The sequence below is a fragment of the Rousettus aegyptiacus genome, unplaced genomic scaffold (assembly GCF_014176215.1).
Source record: "Rousettus aegyptiacus isolate mRouAeg1 unplaced genomic scaffold, mRouAeg1.p scaffold_m13_p_12, whole genome shotgun sequence".
Lineage (NCBI taxonomy): Eukaryota > Metazoa > Chordata > Mammalia > Chiroptera > Pteropodidae > Rousettus > Rousettus aegyptiacus.
In genome coordinates, this window is record NW_023416287.1 from 41,614,594 (window position 1) to 41,641,333 (window position 26,740).

Genomic DNA, 26,740 nt, shown 5'->3' on the forward strand with positions numbered 1-26,740 from the left:
TCTCTCTCAAGTGTTTCTGTAATCTTGGGTTCCAGTTCCTTTATCGACCTGCAACTGGACGGCAGAGAGATGATTGTTCCTGCCCAGGACAACATTAAAACATTTGCACCAGATTTTGAAGCTGGAATTCAGAGGCCACTCAGGTAAGCCCTGCCCTCTCCATGGTGCCCTCAGGACCCTGCCTCTCCCAACCCCCCAATTTCCGCCACTAGCAGAGGAGCTGAACCTAGTGACGTGGACCCGATGAAGCTTTAGTCTGGCTCCTCCAAATCTACTTCCTCACTAGGCCTAGGCCTTGGTCGTGTCCTGTCCTTGCCAGGCCTGCTAACCCTGTCTTGGTGAGAGTTCCCCCACCCTCCTATCTGGTCGAGTTCCTCATCCCTCACCTTTGATGTCTAAGTCTTTTAAAAGAGTCCTGTTAGGTTAGTCTAGCAAGACTATTCCTTGTCTTCTCCTAGTAATTTTGCATTTTCTGACTCCTCCTCCCTTGGCTCTAAATCCCCATTTGTCCTTGTTGTATTTAAAATTGAGCTCCTTTTCTCTCCTATTTCCATAGTCTTGATCTTTATTGTAATAGTTTTGAGTGAAGTCTCCTTCACCATTTTAACAAATGTCAGAAGAATATTTCTTCAACCCTGGATGCCAGCCAGACCTGTGCTCTGCCTATCCCAGCTTTTCCTGGAACGTGGTGACAATACTGCTGGCAAGTAGGAACCCAGAGGCCGGTGATACGTCAGGAGATCAGAGAAAGGGGAGAAGGCAGAGAGAGGCAGACAGTGAAGAAAGGGCACAGGGGAGTTGTGGGGGTGGTGGAGTGGGATGCTTTTCTCCTGTGACTTTACTATAAAAATTTTCAAATGTACATAAAGTTAGAAGAATTTTATAGCAAGCACCTATATACCCATCACCTAGATTCTACCATTAATATTGTACTTTACTAGCTTCGTCACATCTATTCTCCCTTCTGTTCATCCATCAATCCATTTTTTAAATGCAGTTTAAAGTAAGTAAAAGACATCAGTATTCCTCACTCCGAAACACTTAAGCACGAGTAGTATCAACTAGAGTTTAATAATTATTTACAGCTTTTCCATTTGCTGTAAATTTACCCGTAGTGAAGCACATAGACCTCAGATGTGCATTCGCTTAATTCCGACAAATGCGTGCCCTGTGTAATCTAAATTCTTATCAGAGAGAGAACATGAGCATGACCCCAGAAAGTTCCCTATTTCCCTTCCCAGTCAATTTGAGTCCTCACCCCCAAAGACAACTACCGAGTTAATTTTTTCCCACTATAGATCAACTTTTACTATTCTAAGAAGTTTATATAAATGGTGTTCTACAGTATGTAGACTTCTCTGTGTGCCTTTTCTCACTCTGCTTGAGGTTTTTGAGGTTCATGCCTGTTGTTTAAGTTGTATGTTTATGTCATCCTCTGGTTGCCACAAGGAGCCTGGTCCTGAAGAGTCTCTGGGGGTTCTCAGGCTCTGGATTACACATAGGGTGTGCCATAATGAGGAGAGCAATACTTATTTACTCGAAATTTTTGCCACTACTTCTCTTCCCTTTTTTCTTTTAATGTAGAACAACTTCCTACCTCTCCCCTTCCCTGCTGCAACTCCTTTCTTCCCTGTCCCCTCCTTCCTTCCTTTCCTCTTCCACCCTCCAAGCTATTTTTATTTGTGGGAAAATTTTTAATGACAAAGAGCGGATTTTGCAAACTCGTCCTTATGTTCGAAAATAAAAGTCGTTTTCTAAAACTCAAATTACTACGATATGTTTGTTATAAAAATAAGAAACAAGAAAAGTATAAGAGGAATACAGTACGTGTGTGCATGTGACTGTGTGTGTACCCGTGCTTACATGAGTGCATCTGCATATTGTTTACCACACTGAGATAATGTGATGATTATAATTTGATGCTGAATTATTTTCAGTATTATCATGTCATGTTAAAAAGAAACAAAAGACCACCAAATGGAGTTACTTTTGATAAGCCACGCCACTCAACCAAAACATAATAACTAACTGCATTGCAGTCAGCCTCTCCCAGGAGTGGAATGTAACACCAATCAGCCTAGAATTTCCTGGTCAGCACTGACCCCTTGCTCATCCCCCAACATTAAATTGCCCCAAATAAGTCTACTTTTTTTTTTTTTTTTCCTTACCCCAGTTTGAAGCCTGGAAGGAATAGATTACAATGAGAAATTGACCAGCAATTGTTTGGAGCATAAGGGAGGTTAAATCAAATTAAAGATAGATTAACAGGACCAGAGTCCCTTGGCTTGACATCTCATGGGGACTTAAAGTCTTTTTTCTTAGGGGATAGATAAGAGCAATATTAAGGACTCCTTGGTATGGGAATTCATACATAGACTGTGGTACCAAAACCCATTGGTAAAGTCCTACTCAGGCTACGGTGAGATTAAAAGAGTATGGAAATATAAGGACTGATAAGATCATAAAAATAGAAAATTTTAAACAGGCTTTATGTTAAAAAAAAAAAGTTATGTCAACTTTACCTGAATGTTTTATAGGAATGGATATTTTGTCTGGCTAGGAACACTTTCCCTGCCCAGTATTATAAAACCGAAACCTGTTGACAAATTAAGGTATGAGTTTATAGGTCAATTGGTACATTTTCAACAGGCTTCATGTGAAGCGATTGCATCTCTTTCACATGATTGTGTTATTGAAATAGCCATCGCGTCTCGCTGGGGAACTGGGACTTGAAGGATATCAGGTTTTTTTCTTTTGGCTATCGGAGAGAAAGACTCTGGAAAGTAATGACCTTTGTACCCTCCTGAGTCCATGGAATTGTTACCGCCAGAAATAGTTTGTCCCAGCTGAAGCCTAACAAGACATTTGGAATTATTTAATAACTTTTTATCAGAAATTTAGAAAAATTGGAAGCTGAAGATTCAAGAGCATAATACAATATTAAAGATCTTCTACCTAAACTATATACTCAGAGTAAAACAAACAAACAAACGAACAAACAAAAACATTTAGGGGCTTTGTAGTTAGGTAGGTCAACATATAATGTCACTTAAGTTACAACCCAAATTTTAAGAACAGCTCTAAAACCAGTTAAAAGCCCGCCTATCTTATCATCCCCAATTCCTAAGACTGAAAGGGGAAAACGAAGGGTGGGGGGGGGGGGATGAAGATTTTTTGAAAGCACAAAGTGCTTCTCCGGCTCTACAGCTCCCTTGCCAAAGACAAATACAAGTCTTAATTTTCTTCTCCACAATATTAAGAGAAAAAAAGATTTATCCATCTAAGCGATTAACCTTAATTCATTCCATTTGTCAGAAATACAATCGGATCCAACTGTTCTTGTACATTGTCATGCCCATCATATGGCAGTAATTTTAAAATGAAAACTAGGAAGTCTCTCTTTGCGTTTGTCTGTATTTTCATATGTACTGCATGGTATTTTCTACTTCCGGATGGTATTGTTAATTTATGAAAGAGATCTATTAAATTCACCTAAACAGAGAAGAGCTTATTTGAGAATTTTTGAAAATATAACGTAAACTAACACAAATGCTTTTCAGAATCATATGATCAGGGAAAATATTTGCTATTAAGCTGGCTTGAGTTTTATTTGGTTAAATAGGCATGTCTTTAAAGTCATCAGCATTAAATAATACTTTTATTCTACCTAGATTTATTAGTCAAATAAGTTCACGTTACCTCTGCTGCAAAATTTGACCGCAAGAAAAATAACTTGATATGATAAAATTTTCATAAATAATCATAATTGTTAAGAGAAAATAAATTAAGTAATGTAATTAGGGTAAAAAGATTTTTTAAGTGACTTTTTAGCAATAAGTATAGTGTATGTGTACTTAAAAATGGTTTCTTAAATCTATTTGGTGAATTGAAACTTTAAAGCTTTACTGCTATATTAAATGATGAATAGTCATTGAATATCTAGGTCATTTCCAAATAAGATAAAATAAGAAGAACATTAATTACTGAACAAATTTTATCTACTTTTTGCTTCTTATTACAGAGAAAATAAAAATATTTGGGTCGATTAGTAAACGTCTTGTGCCACATTAAAAATTGTGCAATGGGGAAATGCATATTTCTAGAAATTATGAAACATGTTCATAAACTAGTCAATCTAAAGAACACTGGTGTAACAAAACATTTCACAACTGCTTATTTTTTAGTTTTCACTGAATTGAGGTTTTTAAAGATTAAGAATTCTAATATATGTAATTAAAGCTACAAAAAATAATACAAATAGAAAAACAATTGTGCATATTAAAATATGATAGTTTGATTTTTTTTCTCCCTTTGTTGGTTTTTTGGTCGTTGTCTTATTTATTTGTTTGTTTGTTTGTTTGTTTGTTTGCTTGCTTGCTTGCCTGCTTGCTTACTTACTTACTTATTTATATGTTTGGCTTTTTAAAATGGTATGAGCTAAGGAGATGTGTTTTTATTAAGGGAAATTAAGTAATTTTCTCCTAATTACTTCTGAGTGGGTAAGAGAACAAGAGACAAACTAAAAGAGACACCGAAAGTCATAGAAAGTTTATGAAAAAGGTATCTTGAGAAAGGACATTGATGTGTGTGGTCAAGCGGAATAAGACCGATGTGAATTTAATCAAGTAAATGAATTTAAATATTAAAGTAAGCTGATGCAAATTTAGAGTTTGGTTCTCTTTCTGATAAAAGGACAGTTTTCATGAGCTATTGTTCTGCTACTGATAAAATATTGTGGAAAAGTTTTCTGAATAGAAAACAAAAATTTTGTGTTTTACCAAAATAATTTTTCATTGGCTTCATCAGGTCCTTAATTACTTAAGAAAACCAAATCTCCTTCATAGTAAGAACAAAGTTTTGCTAACGATTATATAAACTTCTGCATTTGCCTTTGAAATATTTTATTGTCACTTGATTAAATGAGTAATTAGCGTTGTTTTATAATGACTTTTGATCCTATTTAGTCAAGTGTCCAAACCTTTTGGTATATTTTGACAAACTTCCCAAAATTCAAATTATAAATAGCTTTGCAGAATTGGAGTTAATTTTTTCAGTAAGACGTGGAAGGGAGAATCCCCAAGGGACATGAAAAAAAAAAGTAAAATGGAAAGTAGCACATTATACCACTTGTTTTTATGTTGCAGAAATAGGAAATGAAACCTGTGTAGAAGACATCAAGTTTATATCAATGAAGTAAAAAGGAAAGTGGTGTATTTATCCAGGTAAGGTATGAGTGTACCCGTTTGGAAATAACTAATAATTAAAGTATTTTTTTTCTCGTTCCTCATCATTCTTCATGTTTTCTGCACCTGAGTTGACTTCAGAAGGATGCAACTGTTGCGTTGTTCTTGATCAGTCTTAAATTGAAGATGTAAGGGAGGAAGAAACTTTCTTCTACCCTCGTAGGTTCTTTTGGCTGGCCTAATAATTAAATCTACATGAGACAGATTAACAAGAGAAAATAACCAAATTTAATTACATGCATGTGTATGAGAACCATACATGTATGAGTGAGCCAGAGACCACAAATAAAATAAAGGTTCAAAGACAGAAAGGAAAACTGAGGTATATACGGCATTCTGAGCTAAGAAAGAGGGTAGGGACCTTGGGGTTTTGAGAGGTGGGAGGAATCTTTCACAGAATGATAAGAACAGATGTTCAATAATTTGAAGTTTGCCATACCTTATGGATACATAGAAAAGATCATCTCTAATAATCTGTTATTATAAGGCAAGGGCCATAATTCAAAGTTCTCTAGGTAGTTAAATGGTGGCATAAGTTTCTCTTGAGCCTACAGTGTCTTGGTTGCCTTTAGCTCAAACAAAATCTGCATGCTAGAGAGACACATCTTGGGGTGACTTTTCCTGAAAGCCTACAAATGTTAGGGCATTATAGCCAAATGAGAACTAGGAGACAAAGTGACATGAACAGGGACCTGTGATTTCAATGGATGTGCCTCTGTGGAGGAAAAAGGGGTTCTGTGGAAAGTAACCTCACAGGGTAATCTGATCATAAATTCATAATGGGGCAGGTCCTGGTGGGTAGTCATGTCCCAGGCATATAGCACTTTTAGTAAAAGGCTTATCTTTGCCTTAAGCAAGCCCTGTCCATTGTTTCTGTACATCTAAGTTAGCATGTTAACTTTGAAATGCTCCTTTGAGAACCTCTCCTCTGAGACAGACCGCCCTCAAGGAAGCACATAATCTTAACTATCATGTAATCTGATCCCCACCTTACTTTCTTCACGTAATCTTCATTATAGTCCCTCCTTAATTTCAAATGCATAAAAGAAACTGCAAAACCGTTATTCTTCAGAGCGTTTGAGATCTTGCTCCCTGGTATATGCCATCAGTTTGGTTCAAATAAGTTCCTATAAAAATTCCCTACAGGTCTAGACATTTCTTACATCTATATACCAACCACTTTTCAATGTCAAGTAGTAAGAATGGGCTTATGTCTAACATGTCCAAAAACTGGGTGTTAGCCTGAGACCCCTCCCAAACCACGACTCTTGAGTCACCAGTGGTGTCCAAGCCCTCTTGGCCTCAATTGTATTGGCCAACAATAATGACTGCGTTCACGTGCCTGTTCATAAGAACATTCAAGGTTAGTTTGCAAGATGGAGAAGAAATAAATAGAAGACAGAGCTAATTGGAAAAGCTGGGATATAGATTTTTAAAAAGCAATAAAAAGTATAAAATTAAAGCACAACAAGGTAGTGACAAACATTCGGCATACATAGGAACAACTTGTGATAACAGTGACTGAAAAGGGGGAGATTTGAAGATCAAAATTCGCAAAGGGGAATGGAGATAAGATACGTGCAGAAGAAAATGGATGACTCTGTGTGTGTGTGTGTGTGTGTGTGTGTGTGTGTGTGTGTGTGTATCACTATCCTTTACATATTCATAATGGTACCCACTCGCCAAAGATTCAGAATCGAAGTATATAACGTAAAGCAAAAAGTACCAGAGGGAAAACCCACAAAATAAAGAAAACGGAACAGAACAATGGAAACACAGAGCTACCAGAAAGCAAGAGATAAAATGGCTATAAGAAGACCTCGTATTTCAATAATCACCCTAAATGTAAATGGACTGAACTCACCAATAAAAAGGCACAGAGTTGCAGAATGGCTCCAAAAAACAAAACCCAACCATATGCTGCCTCTAGGAAACACAGCTCAGCTCCAAAGACAAATACAGACTTAAAGCGAAAGGGTGGAAAATGATATTTCACTCAAATGGCATTCAGAGAAAAGCAGGAGTAGCAGTACTAATATCAGACAAAATAGAATTCAAAATAAAACAGGTAAAGAAAGATACCGAGGGACACTTCATAATGATAAAGGGAATCATGCACCAAGAAGACATAACACTTATTAATATCTGTGCTCCAAATCAAGGATCCCCAAAATATGTAAAGAAAATACTAAAAGAACTAAAGGAAGAAACAGACCAAAACACCATCATAGTAGTGGACCTAAATACCCCACTGTTGGATATGGACAGATCATCCAAACAGAAAATCAATAAGAAGATAACATCCTTAAATGACACATTAGACCAGCTGGACATAATTGACATTTACAGAGCCTTCCATCCCGAAACAGTTGCTTATACATTCTTCTCCAGTGCACATGGAACATTCTCAAGAATCGACCACATACTGGGACACAGAGATAGCCTCAACAAATATAAGACGGTTGAAATCATACCGACCCCATTCTCTGATCATAATGCTTTGAAACTGGAGATCAACTGCAAAAAGAAATCAAGTAAAACCACAAATACATAGAGATTAAAAAACATGCTACTGAAGAATAACTGGGTCAGGAAAGAAATAAAAAGAGAGATCGAGAGATACATAGAAACAAATGATAATGATTGTAAACATATAAAAGATATTGAGACATGGCAAAAATGGTCATAAGAGGAAAGTTCATATCATTACAGGCCTACCTCCAAAAACAAGAATGAGCCCAAATAAACAAACTAATGCTTCATCTTAAAAAACTAGAAAAGGAAGAACAAATGAAGCCTAAAGTCAGCAGACGGAAAGAAATAATCAAAATTAGAGCAGAAATAATTGAAATTGAAAACAAAACAAAACAAAACAAAACAAAAATAGAAAAAATAAATGCAACAAAGAGCTGGTTCTTTGAGAAGGTTAATAAAATTGACAAACCCTTGGCTACACTCACTAAAGAAAAAAGAGAAAGGACACAAATAAACTAAATCAGGGATGAAAGGGGAAATTATGACGGACACTGCAGAAATACAAAAGATCATACAAGAATATTATGAAAAAGTATATAATACCAAATTTAGTAACATAGAAGAAATGGACCAGTACTTAGAAAAATATAAGCTTTCTAGACAGAATCTAGAAGAACCGAAACATCTAAATAGACCGATCAGCAGTCCAGAAATTGAAACAATCATCAAAAACCTACCAAAAAGTAAAAGTCCAGGACCAGACGGCTTCACCAGTGAATTCTACCAAACATTCAAAGATTTAGCACCTATTCTCCTCAAACTCTTCCAAAAAAGCGAAGAGGAGGCAATACTTCCCAACTCATTTTACGAGGCCAACATTATTCTGATACCGAAACCTGGTAAAGATAACACAAAAAAAGAAAACTATAGACCAATCTCTCTCATGAACACGAAGCAAAAATCCTGAATAAGATACTAGCGAACCGAATACAGCAACATATTAAAAAGATTATACACCACGATCGAGTCAGCTTCATCCCAGAGGCTCAGGGATGATTTGACATATACAAATCGATTAATGTGATACAGTACATAAACAAATTAAAACGTAAAAATTATATGATCATATCAATAGATGCAGAGAAAGCCTTCGACAGGATACAGCATCCATTTATGATCAAAACCCTTAACAAAATCAGTCTAGAAGGAAAGTACCTTAACATAATAAAGGCCATCTACGACAAACCCTCAGCCAATATTATACTTAATAGTGAAAAACTAAAAAACCTTCCCTCTAAACCAGGAACAAGGCAAGGCTGTCCAGTATCGCCACTGTTATTCAATATAACGTCGGAGGTCCTAGCGAGTGCAATCGAGCAAGAGAAAGATATAGAAAACATCCAAATAGAAAATGAAGAAGTCAAACTGTCACTACATGTGGATGACATGATTCTCTATATAGAAAACCCTAAAGACTCCACAAGAACACTACTAGAAACAATAAGCAATTATAGTAAAGTCTCTGGATACAAAATCAATATTCAAAAATCTGTAGCATTCCTTTACTTTAATAATGAACCATCAGAAAAGGGAGTGGAAAAAATAATTCCTTTTGCAATTGCACCAAAAAGAATAAAGTGCCTAAGAATTAATTTAACGAAACATGCAAAGGACCTATATAATGAAAACTCCAAGTGGCTATTAAAAGAAATTGAAGAAGATACAGAAAAAAAAAGAAAAAAAGGAAAGATATTACACGTTCTTGAATTGGAAGAATCAACATAGTTAAACTGACCATATTACCTAAAGCATTATACAGATTCAATGCAATCCCCATCAAAATCTCATCAGCATTTTTTTAAAGAAATACAACAAAAAGTCATCAGATTTGTATGGAAGCACAAAAGACCCCAAATTGCCAAAGCCATCCTGAGAAATAAGAACGAGGCCGGAGGCATCACTCTGCCCAACTTCAAACTATACCACAAGGTGACGGTAATTAAAACGGCGTGGTATTGGCAGCAGAACGGACACACGACCCCATGGAACAGAATCGAGAGTCCAGGAGTAAACCCATATTTATATGGGCAAATAACTTTTGACAAAAACATCAAAGACATACAGTGGAGAAAGGGAAGCCTCTTCAATAAATGGTGCCAGGAAAACTGGAAAGCCACTTGCAAAAGAATTAAACTAGAGTGTTGTCTATCACCACACACAAAATTTAACTCAAAATGGATTAAGGACCTGAATATAAGACCTGAAACAATAAAATGCATAGAAGGAAACATAGGAACGAAACTCAAGGACTTTGGACTTAAAGAGGATTTTATGAATTTGACCTCAAAGGCAAGGGAAGTAAAAGCAAAAATAAATGAGTGGGACTGCATCAAACCAAAAAGCTTCTGCTCAGCAAAAGAAATCGTCGACAAGGTAGAGAACAATCAGAATGGGAAAATATATTTGCAAACAACGCCTCAGATAAGGGCCTAATATCCAAAATATACAAAGAACTCGTACAACTCAATAACAGCAGCAACAAAAAAACAAACGATTTGGTCAAAAAAATGGGCAGAGGATCTGAACAGACACTTCTCCTCAGAGGACATACAAATGGACAACAAACATGAAAAGATGCTCAACGTCGCTAGCTATTAGAGAAACGCAGATCAAAACCACAATGAGATACCATCTCACACCTGTTACTATAACTATAATCAACAGGACAAGTAATAGCGAATGTTGGAGAGGATGCGGAGAAGAAGGACCCCTCATACACTGCTGGTGGGACTGCAAATTGGTACAGCCACTATGGAAAACAGCATGAAGTTTCCTCAAAAAACTAAGAATTGATCTACCATATGATCCAACAATCCCTCTACTGGGTATTTACCCCAAAGACTTGCAAACCCATATTCGAAAGACATTTGCACACCAATGTTCATAGCAGCATTATTCACAGTGGCCACGACATGGAAGAAACCGAGGTGTCCTACCATAGATGATTGGCTAAAGAAGCCGTGGTACATACATACAATGGAATATTAGTCAGCCATAAGAAGAGATGAAATGCTGCCATTTGCGACGACATGGACGGACCTCAAGATAATCATGCTAAGCAAAGTAAGCCAAACAGAAAAAGTTGAAAATCATACAATGTCACTTATATGTGCGATATAAACCTAAAAGCAACACATGTGCAGGACAAACGGAGACTTGTGGACATGGACTATAGGCTGGTAGTTACCAGAGGCCTATAAACTAGTGGCTACTAGTCGGGTGGAGGAGGAGGGGGGAAGTAGACGGGGTAAAGGGGGTCCAGTATAGAGGGATGGGGGAGATTGAAGTGGTTAAAGGGGATCAAATATATGGTAGCTGAAGGAAACTGGACTTTGGGTGGTAAACACACAATAGAATATACAGATGTCAAGTTATAATGTATACCTGAAAATTATATCATTGTATTAACCAATGTCACTCCAATAAACTTAATTTAAAAATATATAAATAGATACATAAGTAATATGTCTTTAAAAAGGAAAAGAAATACAGCTAAACAACTAAACAAAGTTAGGAATACAGTGCCTGATCAAAATGAGAAACTTTACGAAAATATAGAATTAAAAAACAAAAAACTCAAGCGGAAACCCTAGAACTAGAGAATTCCATGACGGAACTGAAAAATTAAATAGCGAGCTTCAGTAACACACCTTGATCAAGTAAAAGAGAAAACTAGTGAACTCCTAAGCAGGGCATTTGAAATTATCCAATGAGAGGACCAAAAAGAAAACAAAATGTGAAAATATGTAAAGAAAGCATGTGCGACTTATGAGACATCATCAAGGAAAGTAATATGTACATGATGGAAGTCTCAGAAACAGTAGAGGGTGGCAGAGGGTTGGGTGGGTGGGGAGGGAAATGGGAGAAGAGAGAGAGAGAGAGAGAGAGAGAGAGAGAGAGAGAGAGAGAGAGAGAGATTTAAAAAAAATCTATTTAATAAAATAATAGCTGAAAACTTCCCAAATTTGGAGGAGGGAAATGAACATCCAGAGTCGTCATCCCCTAAGATCCCCAAAGAGGTTGCCTCTGAAGAGCCCTACATCAAGATACCTTATAATTAACTTGTCAAACTTTAAAGATAAAGAGAGACTTTTAATGCTGGAGGTCTTGCAATTCTTGACTTCAAAACTCTACAAAAGCACGGAAATTGAAACAGCATGGTCATGGCATAAACAAAGACATAAACAAACTAATCAGAAGAGAGAGCCCAGAAATAGACTTTTGCGTATATGGTCAAATGATTTTTGACAAGAGTGCCAAGACTATTCAATTGGGAAAGGACAGTCTTTTCAACAAACGGTGTTGAAAAAAGCGAGTATCCACACGCAAAAGAATAAAGTTGTACCCTTACCTTAACCCATATACAAAAATTAATTCCAACTGGATCTAAGACCTAAACATGAGTTAAAACTGTTAATTTTTTTTTTTTAGAAGAAAATGTAGAGAGAAAGCGTCACTGGATTTAGCAATGATTTCTTGGATATGATATCGAAAGCACAAGGAAAAAAAATAGATAACCTGGACACTCTTTTGTATCAAAATGCACTGTCCTAAAAGTAAAAAAGCAACCCATTGAATGAGAGAAAATATTTGCAAATCATATATTCAAAAATGGTTAATATTCAGAACATATAAAGAACTCCTACAACTCAACAACAAAAAAACCAAACAACCCTATTTAAAAAATGGGCAAAAAAACATGAATAGATATTTCTGCAAAGAAAATAAGCAAATGGCTCATAATCCTTTAAATAGATGCTCAAAATCACTAATCCTTAGGAAAATGCAAATCAAAACCATAATGAGACATACCACTTCCACACCCATTAGGATGGCTATTATTTAAAAACAAAACAAAACAAAACAAAAACCAAAAAACAGAAAATAATAGGTGTTGGTGAGGATGTAGAGAAATTGGAATCTGTGTTCATTGCTGGCGGAAGTATAAAACGGTATAGCCTCCATAGGAAACACTATGCCAGTTCCTGAAAAATTCAAAACGGAATTCCTCATGGTCCAGCAGTTCCACTTCTGAGAGTAGAAACTCAAAGAAATATTTGTATATCTATGTTCATAACAGCATTATTCACAACAGCCAAAAAGTGGAAGCAACCCAAGTGTCCATCCACAGATGAGTAGATAAACAAAATTGGTTTATACATATGGTGGAATGTGTATTTCCTTCCTTCAAAAGGAAGGAAATTCTGACACGTACTACAACATGGATAAACTTTGGAGACATTATGCTAGGCTAAAATAAGCTAGTCACAAAAGGGCAAATGCCATATGATTCCACTTACATAAGATACCTAGAGTAATCAAACTCAGAGAGAGAAAGGAGAACGATGGTCGCTAGGAGATGGATGGGAAAGAAGAAAGTGAAGTTATTGTTTAATGGATACAGATGGGGAAGATGAAAAAGTTCTGGGGATAGATGGTGGTGATGGTTATACAGCAAGGTGAATGTGCTTAATGCCTCCGAACCGTACACTTAAGAATGGTTACAATGGTAAATTTTATGTTATGTATATCTTACCACAGTAAAAAAAAAAAAAAAAAAAACGAAAAAGAAAAAAATCCTCTAAATTTAGCTAAATTTCTTTCACTTCAGAATGTTTCTTGTATCTGTTACATTCTTAGTGATAGTTGCAGATACTGAAGTCTCAGCTTATGCCGGAGAAGGTTTCCTAAATGAATAAAGTCATTACCCATCACTGAGATTGGGATGGGCAGAGCAGGGTTTGAAGCATGAATTTCCAAAGACTGTTCTCACCTTCCACAGCAGGGTCTGCTCTCTTCCTGCAGGTCTCGCTGCGCTGGGATCCTAAGGGACTACAGTGAGGGGCACTAGGGCTGCCCTTTTCCAGTAATGGCTCCTTTCAGTTCTCAAAGGTGACCACATTTAGGAGGGAAAAAGGGCGCAGGCAGAAACTCCTTATAGACGAGTGTGTGTGTGTGTGTGTGTGTGTGTGTGTGTGTGTCTGCGTGCGTGTGCATGTGGTAAGTGAAATGTTGTGAGCTGTGGGCAGCTCTGGAAGACTCTTCGGATTCTCTTCCCACTGGTGTGCTGCCCTCTCTGTGCTAGGGATGTAATCATTCATCAAAGGATTAATGGGGATCCTCGAGACCTTCTGCTCAGTGTTTTTTCGAAGAATGGTACCCTCTCATCTGCCTCAGGATCACCTGGAGGTTTTGTTAAAAAAAAAAAAAAAAAAGGTTCCTAGGCCCCAATGCAGAGGTTCCGAGTCTATCAGATAGGCCTCAGAATTGATGTACATCTATAAACTCCCCAGAATTTCTGATGGACAGTCAACTGACAGTGCCAAAGAAAGATGAGCAGAGTCCAAAGAAAGTAACTTGTAATTAGAAGTTGGAGAATTTTAGTTTGAGTCCTGTGGGGCTTCCGGGGTTCCCTGTAGCATAAGGAGGATTGGACCAAACAGTTCCTGACTATCCCCTCCAGGACCCAAGCAGACGTTGAGATCAGTCACACCTCCAGAACTCTAGTAACCATCTTAGGATCTAGTAAAATGGGAAAGGCTCTAGGGCTAAAGCTTACCTGTCCCAGGATGAAATTCAGTGCCCTGAGTTTTCATTAAGGAGTCCTTTGGTTGCTAGAATTTGTTTGGGATTTGTGTGTGCACGTGCCAAGGTGAGTAAACATTGCTATGAATTCAGTTTTCCAAAGCTATCTTACAATCTTATGAAATGGAGTAATGTTCAAACTCTGAGGAAGAATGTCTTAAAACAGAGAAAGGTGCACAGAGTTAGGGCTCTGAAGTCAACTTTGGAACTTGACTGTGACGACTCAGGCCTTAAGCTCTTGAAATATGTGGTAGTGCGTGATGCATTCCCATGGTTACCTTTAGACCATTTAACTGGAAAATCTAAAGATGAGTGCCATAAAGTACTCGTCAAATGACTCAGTGGGTTTTCCAGGAGCTGTCTTTTCCTTTTGACCTGCTCTTCACTTGGGTCCCCTGTTGTGGGGCACCCCCTAAGGAGGAGGTGCCCAATGCTCCTGCCCCTAACCCCTCAACTTGCATCACTCTATTGGGCCTGACAACTTCTCTTTGAATTCAGAGGGGTACAAAAAAAACTGAGAACCATTATTTTATTTTAGTTAAAGTGATGTCTGCACATGATAGGAAGTAGAGATGAGCTAAGACGAAAAGCAACAGTCTTCAGCTGCTCCCAGGTGCTGTCCCAGTCCTTGGTAGCAGGTTGCTATGTTCCAATTCTTTCAGTGTCTTCTCTTATGATTCCTCTGGGTCATAGGCTTACACCACTATCACTGAATTTGTCGATATTAGGCAATATTTGTCTGATGGCTGATACGAAAGATGGTCATTGACCCACACATGCATAACCCCACCTCCAATCTTTGATATTTATATTTTAATACTGCTACAGGTGATCTTTTAACTTGAACCACTATGTACAGACATTAAAGAAACAGATTCCAAATCTAACTCTTTAGCCTGAATTCACGTGGATTGTGGTAAGTCTTAAAAAAAAAAAAAAAAGATTTTCGCTTAGTCAAGAACAGCTGATGTGCCTGGAAAAGTACAGAAGGTGGAAAATGGACTGAATTGTTCCCCTAAAAGGGCATGTTATCTCTGCAATGAGTTCTCTGTTTAATGTTACCAAAATAAATGTAAGCGTTAGACGTTGCGGTTGCTCTCCAAATGATAATTGAGAAAAGAGAAATTCAGCTGAGTCAACAGGAATTGCTGTGGGGTACCCAAAAAGAACTCCAAATGGAATAATTCTGAGGACAAAGCAGCCATTGTCCATGCCTGGATGAGCGTTAAGGAAGGCAAAAGAGACACATTTCTCAAATTGGCAAAGTTTAAAGAGACCTTTTTGGAAGGAGCAGTGGCAAACATTGCCCAAACCTGTCAAAATGAAAAATAGAACACAGTGCACAGTGTGAGTAAAGTGCGTGAGGCAGGACTATCCCAAACAGCCTGCCCGGAAAGAGCTCCTGTGACAAAGGTCTAGTGTGAAATGAAAAGAATTGGTTGGCCTAGAAAGTTTGGCAGGCCTCAGCAAGTGATTACACCTATCACTTAAGCCTTCTTTTATTATGCAATAAAACTGGCTCCCAGTAGAGGACAAGCAGAACTCAAGGCTGTTTTGACTTCAGCATGGAGGCGAGAGACAGAGGTGTTCTATTTGTCCATAGTGACGTGGCGCTGTGAGAGGCCACACGGCATTGCTGCACATGCCCCCTCATGTAGACTCGACACAAGACCATACTGTAGAAGAGGAAAGGGGGGTGCGGAAGGCTAAGTATGATGCCAGGGTTTCACATCTGCAAGGTCAGAATGCAAGACCTCGAACTCGTGCTTCTTAACACTTTGAATTTGAAGCTCAGGAGCGTGAGTTTGGTCGTCAGTGCCTTCCAAAAAGAAAACCGTCATATTTGATTTCCTAGAATGAGTCTTCTTGAGCTTTGATCCCAACATGGCTCAGACTGAAAGTCTAAACTCGAAGCCAAGCTATGTCCACACCATCCTAGGGAACCTGATGGATGGCAGTGGAGCCACGGAAACACCTGCTCCTCTGCCTTCCCCTCGTGGCCCCAGGTCCCACAGCTCCGAAAATGTAGTGTACACGGGTGGCTCATTTACCACCTGCCTGGTGATGAGAATCGTTAGAACCAAACATTGCTACAGAGGGATGCTTTCCCAATAATCAAGAAGAGTAAGTACTAGAAACATCATTTGTTGACTGCCCGGTTCTGCCAGGCATTCTGTCAATGCCTCCCATAAGTTATGTCATTCATTTTATAACAGCCCCTTCAGGGAGATATCAAATAATTCTAATTTTATGGTTATGGAAACAGAAGCTCACATAAAGTAAAAATGTGCTCTGGATACTATAAATAGTAAGAAGTATAAGTGAGACTTGAACTCAGATGTGTCCAACTCCAAAGACCTACTCAACCCTTGCTTTTCCTCCTGCCATGGTTTCTATCGACTTCAACATATTGTCTGTAAAAATCATCTAAAAACTCAAGCTTCTGTAAATGAATACAACGGTGATATTGTTTTTCCACTATCAACCTTTATTCCCGGTTCTGTACCCCAGCCCTCTCTCTCCATGACTGATATGCTCAGTTCCTCCTACTCCTCTGGAAAAGTGCTTACCTGTATCCAAGAAGTAACTCCCACTTGCCTGGAAGACAAGATCCTTGAAGAATAAAACCAAAAAAGAGTTTAGAAAAGGATACAAGAACAAATCTCGTGTTTTCAAATGATGAAAGAATGGGGTGGAGCTTGCAGAATTCGGTGTTTGAGATACTGACGACAGCATCCATAGCAATGGCTAATCCAGGAAGGGCTTTCTAACACTTGGGTCAAACCCAGACCACCTTCCCCAAAGCTGGAATCTAAGTAAAGAGAACAGGGTGCCACAGCCCAGTGACCAAAGGGTGTGACCAAGAGACAGGGGTGAGTAGGGAGTGACCCCATGTAGCAGGCAGAGCCCAGGACATGAGACACATATCCAGGCCCTAGAATGAGTCCTAGCATTTACTCCTTTTTCTGGCCAAGGTCAAACGATACCTTTCTACCTCTGGCCTATGCCCTTTTTACCCACCAGTACTAGAGAAGAAGGACTCAGAAGCAACCAGTATGTTTTGGGAAACAGGCATAAGACGGACACGTTGTTAGAACTGGACAGTAAAGAATGAATTGCTCCATAAACAGTGCTGAAAGGTCAGCTGTGCTTTCATGGGTGAAGTGCTCAAGCCTTAGATTCCTACCTCACACCGTACACACATTCAAACTCCAGCTGGAAAAGCAAAGAAGTAACATAATTAGAAGAAAATACAGGAGAACAGAGAAAAGAATTTTTGAAGTCAAACGTAAAAAAGCACAAACCCTCAACAAAAACATTGATACCCTGAACTGTCTTTAATTTAATCTGAAAAAAGAAAGAGATCATGAGCACAGCGATACCCTAATAAAACTGAAGGAAGGGACTCTCCCATTCCCCAGCGATGCTCCCTCTGGCACCCACCCTGGAGAAATCCTCACACACATGCACGTGGAGACCTGGGCGAGGTGCTACCGAAGGCCTAATTTTAACAAGAAAAGAGTTACCTAGGGTCACTGGTAGGGAATGATTGCATTAACCATGGTCTGTTAGGATAAGGATCTAACAAATAAAACAAAAGCAGTGACAATGGAGGAACTAGATCGACAAGTACCAGTGTGGGTGCCACTCACAGATATGATCTGAGTCAAAGCATCCAGTTGCAAGAAATACAGTATGATATTATTTATGCAAGATGCTAAAAGCATGCAATTTAATATACTATATATCATTTTGGCTGACTCTCCCTGTGGGGCTTCAATGAGTTAATGCACGTGGAGACCATAGGACAGTGCCTAGGCTCAAAAGCGAACCATACATTATTGTATTGTATTGTATTGTATTGTATTGTATTGTATTGTATTGTATTGTATTGTATTGTATTGCATTGCATTGCATTGCATTGCATTGCATTGCATTGCATTGCATTGCATTGCATTGCATTGCATTGCATTGTATTTATTGTATTGTATTGTATTGCATTGTACTGCATTGCATTGCATTATATTATATATTATGTTATATTATATTATATTATGTTATATTATGTTATGTTATGTTACTTTATGTTATGTTATGTTATGTTATGTTATGTTACATTTTACTTTATTTTATTTCATTATATATTATCTACTTGCAATATCATGAGAGAAATAAACATCGTGTTTTTTAAGCCAAGAAAGCTTTTTTGGAGTTTCTAGTATACTGAGGCGAATCTACATGTTTTCTAGTAAAGGCTTGCAGGAGAGAAGTGGATGCAGGCATGTGTTAGGCAAAAGTGAGAGAGCAAGAGGGCTTTTGAAAGAGAGAGAGACATTTTAATGAAAAAGACTTTGGAAACAACAAACACATTTATAACAGAGTTGATTATTTTCTCTCTTCTTATTTCAATCCTCAAATCCACTTTGCCCAAAGTTCAAGGAAAGCCTTTGTTTACATGGAAACAATGAAAGAGATGAAAAGCAAACTCTGGTCCCATGAAAGGAGAAGAACAGTTTCCAAGAGTGAGTCATAAAGAGGCTGGTGGGGAGCACTTCCTCTCCCCCAGCAGGCCCCATCTCTGATTCCACTAGCAGGGACAACAGGCTGCTCTGGAATGAGGTGGGCAGGTGGGTGCCATGCTCCTAAGTGGGCTTAGGAAGAAGGCTATCACTACTCAGCACGCTGGACAGGTGGGAGGAGAAGAAAACTGCTCTGTAATTTTAGATTGAGACCTTACCTATTTTGTGGTTACGTTTATATTTTTATTCGTCCTCTTGCCATTTTTAGATTCTATTGTAGCTCTTCTTTTTCACTTAAATTTGCTGGAAGTCGAAACGAGATTCCTTAAATGATCAAAACTCAAAGTCACCTGAGGACTGAGCCCTCCAGTTTCCCGGCCCCTCCTAAACTGTTTCCTTTGACCCAACTGTGATCATTGTGTTCTGTCCTGAGTTCTGGAGTTCTTTCAGCCCGTTTTCTTCTTCTGACCATGTACGCTCTGGGTACATTCTAGTTTTCCAGCACATGGGAAACCTGGGGAATCTCAGGTTATTCAGGCGAGGGCCCCTAAAGGAGTGTCAAGCAGGACAGGCAGGGCCCTTAGGAAATGGCCTGGAAGCCAAGCAGGTGAGGAGCATTATGTGTCCTAGATAGAGGTGATGGCTTCCTCTCATCTCTTCCTCATCTTGAGCTCCACGGAGAGGGGCTCCTGACCACTGCTGACATTCTCTGATTGTTAAAAGGAATGATTCCAGAAATACAGGCCTTTGGCTCCAGGGAATCATTTCAGTGAACAGTTACTGAGACCTTCCTCTATCATGCATATATGGTGCTTGTGCCAGCCACACAAGAGCGGGCAAAACAGGAGTCCTGCTTCCCCCAGGAGACAGACAGGTCAACAAGTACCCATGACTCAGCTTAGTGAGACAGAGCTTTTCCATAGGGAGTCGGGGCAGCTTTCGGAAAGCATTGATACTGTGTCTGGGCATTGAAAGAAGAATATGAGTCCTTGAAGAGGAGGCATTTTAGATCCCAGACTGGGGGCTGTGACAAGCTGCTGCAGGCATCCAGCTTGGCACTTCACACCTTCTGGCTTTACCTGGGCATATGCAATGTCTGTGCCCATGTCTTCAGGATTCTGATGGGCTAAGGCCCAATTCACTCTTCTTCCTTCGCTTCATGTCTTGATATGTCACTAGCTCTAAATCTGGGAGGGAGAAATCACCCCGAGCAACTAGGGACCTGGCAAGAGTATAGATACACTTGTAAGGGCCACCTGTGTCCGCACATCCATGATTAGGTCTGTGTGGCCATTCCTGTCCTCTCCTTGCCTGCACGGTAAGGGCAGATGAGGTCCACAGAGGTCTAAACCATCCCTCGTGTAAGAGTACGTGTGGACAATCCCTTGGATGCATGTGGGCCCTTAGGACAGATGGACATTGACACTTGCAGGACGGATCCATGGTGTTCAGGCCCTCCTATGGAAAGGTGATAGTGGCCTCCGTGGTCATTTCCTGGACTCTTTTGGGCACGCTTGCGACCTATCTAGGTGTGTCAGAACTCTACTTCACCCAGGTCTCTATGGCTTGTTCCCCAGAAAACCCACAAAGATGTTCCTATGATTGCTGACACCCTGTCCCAGTCCCAAACATGCAGAATCCTTCTTAGACTAAAGAATCATATTACTTACACTTCAGTGGCAGTTTTGGTGAACTTAAAGTCACCTGAGAAAAGATGCAACCTTTTTGTTTTTTGGTTTTTTTTTTTTTTTTTTTTTTTGCTTTACTTAAACCACTTTGTTGAAGTAACCAATGTCTACAACCAAAAGAGTCTAGGGATTAGTATCTGCCATGAAACCATTGCCACAATCAAGGCCATGCACTTATCACCTGTAGAGGTGTCCTCCAACATCCATTACTTTTGTTAATTTAATGTGTGTGTGTGTGTGTGTGTGTGTGTGTGTGTGTGTGGTAAGAGCACGAGCCACGTGCTTAGCATATGTTCAAGTGCACAATATGTTATCGTTAATAGCAGGCCCCATGTCGTACGGTAGATCTCCAGAAATTATTCATCGTGCATAACTTTATGCCCTTTGAACAGCTGCTTCCCGTTTCCCCTCCCCAGCCTGGTAACCACCATTCTACTTTCTCTGCGACTTTGGCTATTTTGGATTCTTCATAAAAATAGAAGGATGCCTTATTTGTCCTATGTCCGCTTCTGTCATTTATCATAATGTCCTCCAATTCCAGTCACACTGGAGCAAATTTTCTTTTTTTTTTTTTAAAGCCTAATAATATTGCGTAAGATACAGCCTATTTGGGTAGAGTTTTGTTAACATCTCGCTGCTTTTTACATATGATCATATCAAGTTGCTTATTCATTGTAGATAACACATTTCAACCTGATGTTGTCCTGTCAGGACAGAGTTGTTGTCTGATGGAAGATTTTGGAACTGTGAACCTAGATCCTCGTCTGAAAAGGAAATCACAAAGACACATGGAGGGTAGACAGCAATGCTCGCCTGGCCAGGAACAGGGAGACCAGGTCTCAGGGAAGAGCATTATCTGATAGCACGCAGCAGACTCTCCTGAATGTGGGCGACCTGAGGAGCGGGAGACCGGGGTCAGGTTTGAGAGCTCCCGCTCCTAGGAAGAACACCAGCTCTGAAGACCTCAGTGAAGACAGGCTGTGAGAGTCAAAGCAGCAGCTTTCTCTCATTCCATAAGCACCGTCTGGCTACTGTTGCCTTGGATCTAGAAACCCTTTTCCTTTATCACCAGGCATGGAGTTCTGACCCCTTCTCTGATCCAGCGTGGCTCCAGAAACCCTTCTCAAGTGCCCACCCCCATGCCCTTACAATCGAGTGATTTCTCCATATGATTGGCTGCCTCCAAGTCTAGGGACTCACTCTCACTGTGCTTCTCAAAGCGTGGTCCAGAGACCAAAAACATCATCATCCGCAGGTTTCTGGTTAAGAAGCAAACTTTTCAGGCCTTCTCAGAACTGCCGAGATCTTCAGGAGATTATGATTCCCTCCAAAGCTCAGAAGTAGCTGCACACAGAGACCGGAGGCCTATTTCATGTCACAGAGCTGAAGTTTGTTTGTGAAGAATATGTTATTTAGTTGTTCCATAGCTGAATTTCCTGTTCCAGCTGGAGCGTGGTGTAAAGGTCCCTTCTCTACAGACTGCACAAAGGAAATTGTGCCCATGGGACTGTGATGACTGTGGCCACAGGAGGGCACCAATAATCAACTAATGGAGCGCATTTAGTTCATTCTGCCTCTCTGTTTCTCTTTTACTCTGCTCCCCCTCCTCTGGAGATAAATTCCTACGGAGGATATTATAGGCACAGTGTGTGTCGATGGCCACTTCTCCTGTAGACACCTTTGTCAGGAGAGCATGTATTCACCCAGCCAGGCCCCAGGCTGAGCGCATGGCAGCACATCCATGAGCTGAGAAGCTGTGCCAAGAGAGATGCAGTGAGCCCAGCTTGATCCTCCAACTTCCCTAGTCTGGCAACATCCCCAGGAGCCAGTGAGCTTTGCCCGTCCCAGAACTCAGAGGGTCTGAGGAGCCAAGTAGAACAAGGAGACACCAACACCTGTCAAACCTCAAGCCCCTCTGACCCTTTCTAAATAATACACACCTTCTCTGTGCAGGTTACCTTCTATCGCCCACAAAGCTGGCTCTCAGCAACCCATCTTTTTCGGCCCTGCCCCTCCTTCTTGTTGGCCCTCACCTTACTGCTGTGTCTGGGGATCACCTCCTAGTTCTACCTCTTGCAGTTGTGTCCTCATTTCAGCGTCTGATTAGGAGGCATCTGAGGAAAGTGTTCTCTCCTCACTGAGGTGCTGAGGGAGCCCTGTGGCCGAGAGTCAGCTACAGAAGACCCCTCCTCGCATTGCTACCCCTCCCAACCCACCCAGCCTAGGCTTCATTCCTCTCTGCTGGACAGGAGACAATTTTAACGGCTTCGGAGGGAAGAGGCAGGGTCACGCGTGGGAAGGAGCAGGGTGTAATAGCAGAGAGGAGGCCCAGCGGAAGGACTTGTCCTGGGGCAGATAATTTGGACCAGTGCCCAGGTAAGCTCTGGTGGGATCCTGAGTGAGGCAGACTGAAAGCCATGGGTGCCCGGTTGCCTGTAGTCCTGCTGTGCGGGCAGTGGAGGTGGGCTCTGCCTTGGGCCATGCCCCTGCTTCTCATAGGTTCCCAGCTCCTAGCGACTCATGGCTGGAATTCCCAAGAGGAAAGGGAGAATGATGACCAAAAAGTCATGGAAAGTTATTTCCCTGCTACTGTGGAGTATGCTTTACACATATTCAACTTGAAGAGCAAGGACAGGAATGCCTACAAGCTGGTGCGCGTTCGGAGTTCCAGGAGGGAGCAGGTAGGTAATCACATCTTCCTGTCCCACTGGTCTGCACTTGTGAGGAGTGAGGGTCAAGGACGGGGCGGGGGGATGGAGGGAGGGGGTCTTAGCGAAAGATTTTGTTCACTACCCGAAGTCCGTAAAATATAGAGAAACCATAACCTGTTCATTTAATCTCAGCTTTTATAAAAGAAATTCTTGGAAATGTAAAAACTTCAGTTGATGTCTACTCACACGTAAGGTGTATTTTCAGTCTTCGTCATTTTTAGGACTTTTTAAATGAAGAATGACTTCAAAATTTGGATGACGAGGGGATCAAGACATCCAGTAAGGCAGAGCCTCACATAGAAGATGTTTGAAAAGATTGGTTGAAAAAAATATTTCAAGGAAGTAAAATAAAAAGAAATAATTTTTTAAAAGAGAGGGAGAGAGAGAGAGAGAGAGAGACAGAGAGACAGAGAGACAGAGAGAGAGAGAGAGAGAGAGAGAGAGAGAGAGAGAGAGAGAGATACAGAGAGAGAGAAGGAGAGAGGGAGAACAAAGCTGAGGGTCATGAGCTGTGAAGTCCTGCTGTGAGGTCTGGGCCTCTGCTCTGACTCCCATGAGCTCCTGTGCTCTCCACCTACATGGATTGATATTATTTTACACTTTTCCTCAGACAATGGTTCTTAATCCTAAAGTGTTCTCCTTGCCTTGGAATCCCTACAGAATGCAACCAGAAATATCATTTTCATCTGAGTTGCAGACATAAACAATGAAAACATTCTCCCAAAGGAGCACGTCCAGCTTCCTATTGTGTGACTCTGTGTGTGTGTGTGTGTGTGTGTGTGTGTGTTGTGGTGGTGGTTTTGGTGGTGGTGGTGGCACAGAGGGCAGAGGATCTCCACCCTGCACTGAGCTCAAACCTCTGTGGACACTAGTGTGCAATGTCCCCATTGGTTCAGGCACCCCAGTGCGGCTGCCTCAGGCTGGACCTTCAGTTGGGTTTTCTATATCTAAAGTCACAGACTGAGTTTGAATGTTGGGAGTAATGAATGCGATGCTGTGGGAGGATACAGCATAGAATGATTAGAACGGAGTAGAGGAGGGTACCGAACATTTCAGAAAACACTGTCTGAATTATGTACGTGTGTGTAAGGGGTGTGTGTTTCATTAGCATTTCGTGGCATTTTTCTGATGTTGGGCAGGTGAAGGCTGTGAGAATGGGGCTGTAGATGAGTTTCCCACTCTGGGGCTGAGATGATCAAAACTCTTGCAGGGCCAACACCCTCAAGGGCCAACAGGTACTTGTCACCTGTCTCTGGGAATGCCGCAGAAGCTAAAAGCATGCTGAAAGGGAAGGTGGGGTCTCACTGTGGCATTTGGAAATCTGAGACTGCAGTGCGTGATATTAATAGTTAATATTGTGTGATCATCCTGTGTCTACCCCGGGGCCTCTGCCAGGCCCACGTGCCTCTTTGCCCAGAGTGTCCCAAGCTGAGCTAGTGCAGGCCCAGAGGCAAACTCCTCAAAGAGAGTAGTGTTTGGACCGGTCCCTGCACCCCATATGTCTACACTAGCAACTATTTAATGGGACCATGAGAGATGTTTCCACTTTAACATCTATACATATCACAGGTAAAGACCATGATGGCATTCTCCATGGAGCTGGAGCTTCGCAGAACCAGGTGTGGGAAATTTGATGAAGACATTGACAACTGCTCCTTTCAAGAAAGCCCAGAGCTGAACAATGTAAGACACGCGTGAGCCTCCTTCAGTTTCCACAGCTGTGGGCCTGCATAGGAATGCAGTGGGGGGGTGGGGCAGAGGACATACCATTCCTGGGGACACAGAGGCGTGAGGGAGCTGCTGTCTCTACTACAGCCACTGCTTGTGCTACGCAATGGAACCCAGTCTGGCAGGCAAGCCCCGGGGGCCACTTGTGGCCCCCTGGCCAATCTGAGATCCTGACTCTGTCCACTCTCCCTATCGAGCTATCTACATTTTGGCCCAAACTGGTGAGAAATTGCTCCTGCCCCTAGGGTCCAGGTCTCCAAGTTCTAACCACAGGATGTCCTCTCCCTGCTCTTTAGCCACCTCTCTTTCCTGCTCTCAGGAGAAGGAACATGTCAGGAGTGGCCAACATCTCTTTTGCCTGAGTGGCCAGTTTTCAGGCTCCCCTGGCACTGACCAAGGAGGGTGGGCTAAGGGTGGCCCCCTGCCCTCTCTCCCAGGCTCTGCCCTGGGCCCTGTTGAGCTGCAGTTTCTGCTCCAGCAGAAAAGGGGATGTGAACTCCTGCTCTGGGATAGACCCACTAAGGGTCAGGGCCCCTCTGAGATGGCTCCCTCTAGGAAGGAGCACCCACTGCTGAACTAGGGACATGGGTCACACTGGGACAGCCTGGGGTTCCCCGAGGGACCACAGCCCTGAGAAGGGCAGAGCGACACAGGAGCCCCTAGGCTCAGGAGAGATCCCCATCAGGAACATCTAGGACTCAGGCTGGGGCTGCTCCTGAAAGCCAGAGCCTGCATGCTCCGGCTTCTCACCCCAGGAATGCGACGTTGGGGTGGATGCTGTCTTTAGAGCTGGAGCCACAAGCTTCCCAAGGCTTCTCCACCCACACTCCATTCCTGTGCTTGTTCCCTTAGACCTTCATCTGCTTCTTTGTCATCCGCACCGAGCCCTGGAGAACAGTGTTTCAGCTCCTGAACGAGACCTGCCTGGAGGGGTTCCACTGAGTAAGATCGCACCCCAGCCTGGTCTCTCTACCCACTTTGGACACCAACAACTCCCCGTATGTGGCCCTTCAGTGGCTAAGCAGGTCCAGGCTCTGTTCTCTTCTTCGCAAATATCTAGGGTCTCATATGCAGACATTGTAGAAGTTTCTCATTGTCCATTTTCTTCATGTAAAGTAGGTCATTAAACATCAGCATTTCAAGAAGCTCTGTGTAGCATGGTTCCATAGTGAAGGGGTTGGGCAGCTGACTGCCCAGCAGGCAGTCTGGTGCCCCAGGGGAACGGGTCTTCTCTCCTCCCTTCTTGTTCCTCCTGAGCTGGCTCCAGGTGACACAAGTGAGATGCCTCTGAGCTGCTGTCTCAGGGCTCATGAGGGGTAACCTATGTCCCCAGAGGCACAATGACCATATTGAGTAGGGATCCCAAAGTGCAGGATGGATACAGACAGGGCCTCGGGTCCCTCAGGACACACGTGGCCTCTGTTCTGGGGAACTTGCTTACACATATTCCCTGGTTCATGACAGCCGGGACAATGTAGGAAAAGATTCTAACTTCCACCCAAAAAAGCAGTTAGGCCGGTGGTGGCAGCGGCGGCGGCAGCAGTGACAGCATTTCCTGGAGTCTTTTAGAAATGTACAGTCTTGGGGCCTATACCTTTGGACATGAAGACCGCATTTTCACAAATCCTCAGGGCACTCATGTACAATTAAAGATGAGAGGCGCTGCTGTACCAGATGCTGTTGAGACTCTGCCCGAACCGCCAAACAGGATTTGGCCAACTTTCCTTGAC

At 41.4% G+C, this 26,740-nt stretch overlaps 1 protein-coding gene across 1 annotated transcript; it reads left to right on the forward strand.

Moving 5' to 3' along the window:
- LOC118610014 (cystatin-9-like) lies at nucleotides 1-26,155 on the forward strand. The gene is made up of 5 exons (XM_036229762.1): nucleotides 1-143; nucleotides 5,145-5,222; nucleotides 22,821-23,252; nucleotides 24,852-24,965; nucleotides 25,863-26,155. Exons 3-5 carry the CDS (start codon nucleotides 22,989-22,991, stop codon nucleotides 25,950-25,952), a joined length of 468 nt encoding a protein of 155 aa, XP_036085655.1. The 5' UTR covers nucleotides 1-143; nucleotides 5,145-5,222; nucleotides 22,821-22,988; the 3' UTR covers nucleotides 25,953-26,155.
- The last annotated feature ends 585 nt before the right edge of the window (nucleotides 26,156-26,740 follow it).

What these genes read in the sequence shown, in the direction of transcription:
- LOC118610014 (XM_036229762.1), top strand. Translation starts at nt 22,989, where the DNA reads ATGGGTGCCCGGTTGCCTGTAGTCCTGCTGTGCGGGCAGTGGAGGTGG. An exon ending in GGAGTTCCAGGAGGGAGCAG is followed by an intron (nt 23,253 to 24,851) that starts GTAGGTAATCAC and finishes TACATATCACAG; the next exon opens with GTAAAGACCATGATGGCATT. An exon ending in AAAGCCCAGAGCTGAACAAT is followed by an intron (nt 24,966 to 25,862) that starts GTAAGACACGCG and finishes TTGTTCCCTTAG; the next exon opens with ACCTTCATCTGCTTCTTTGT.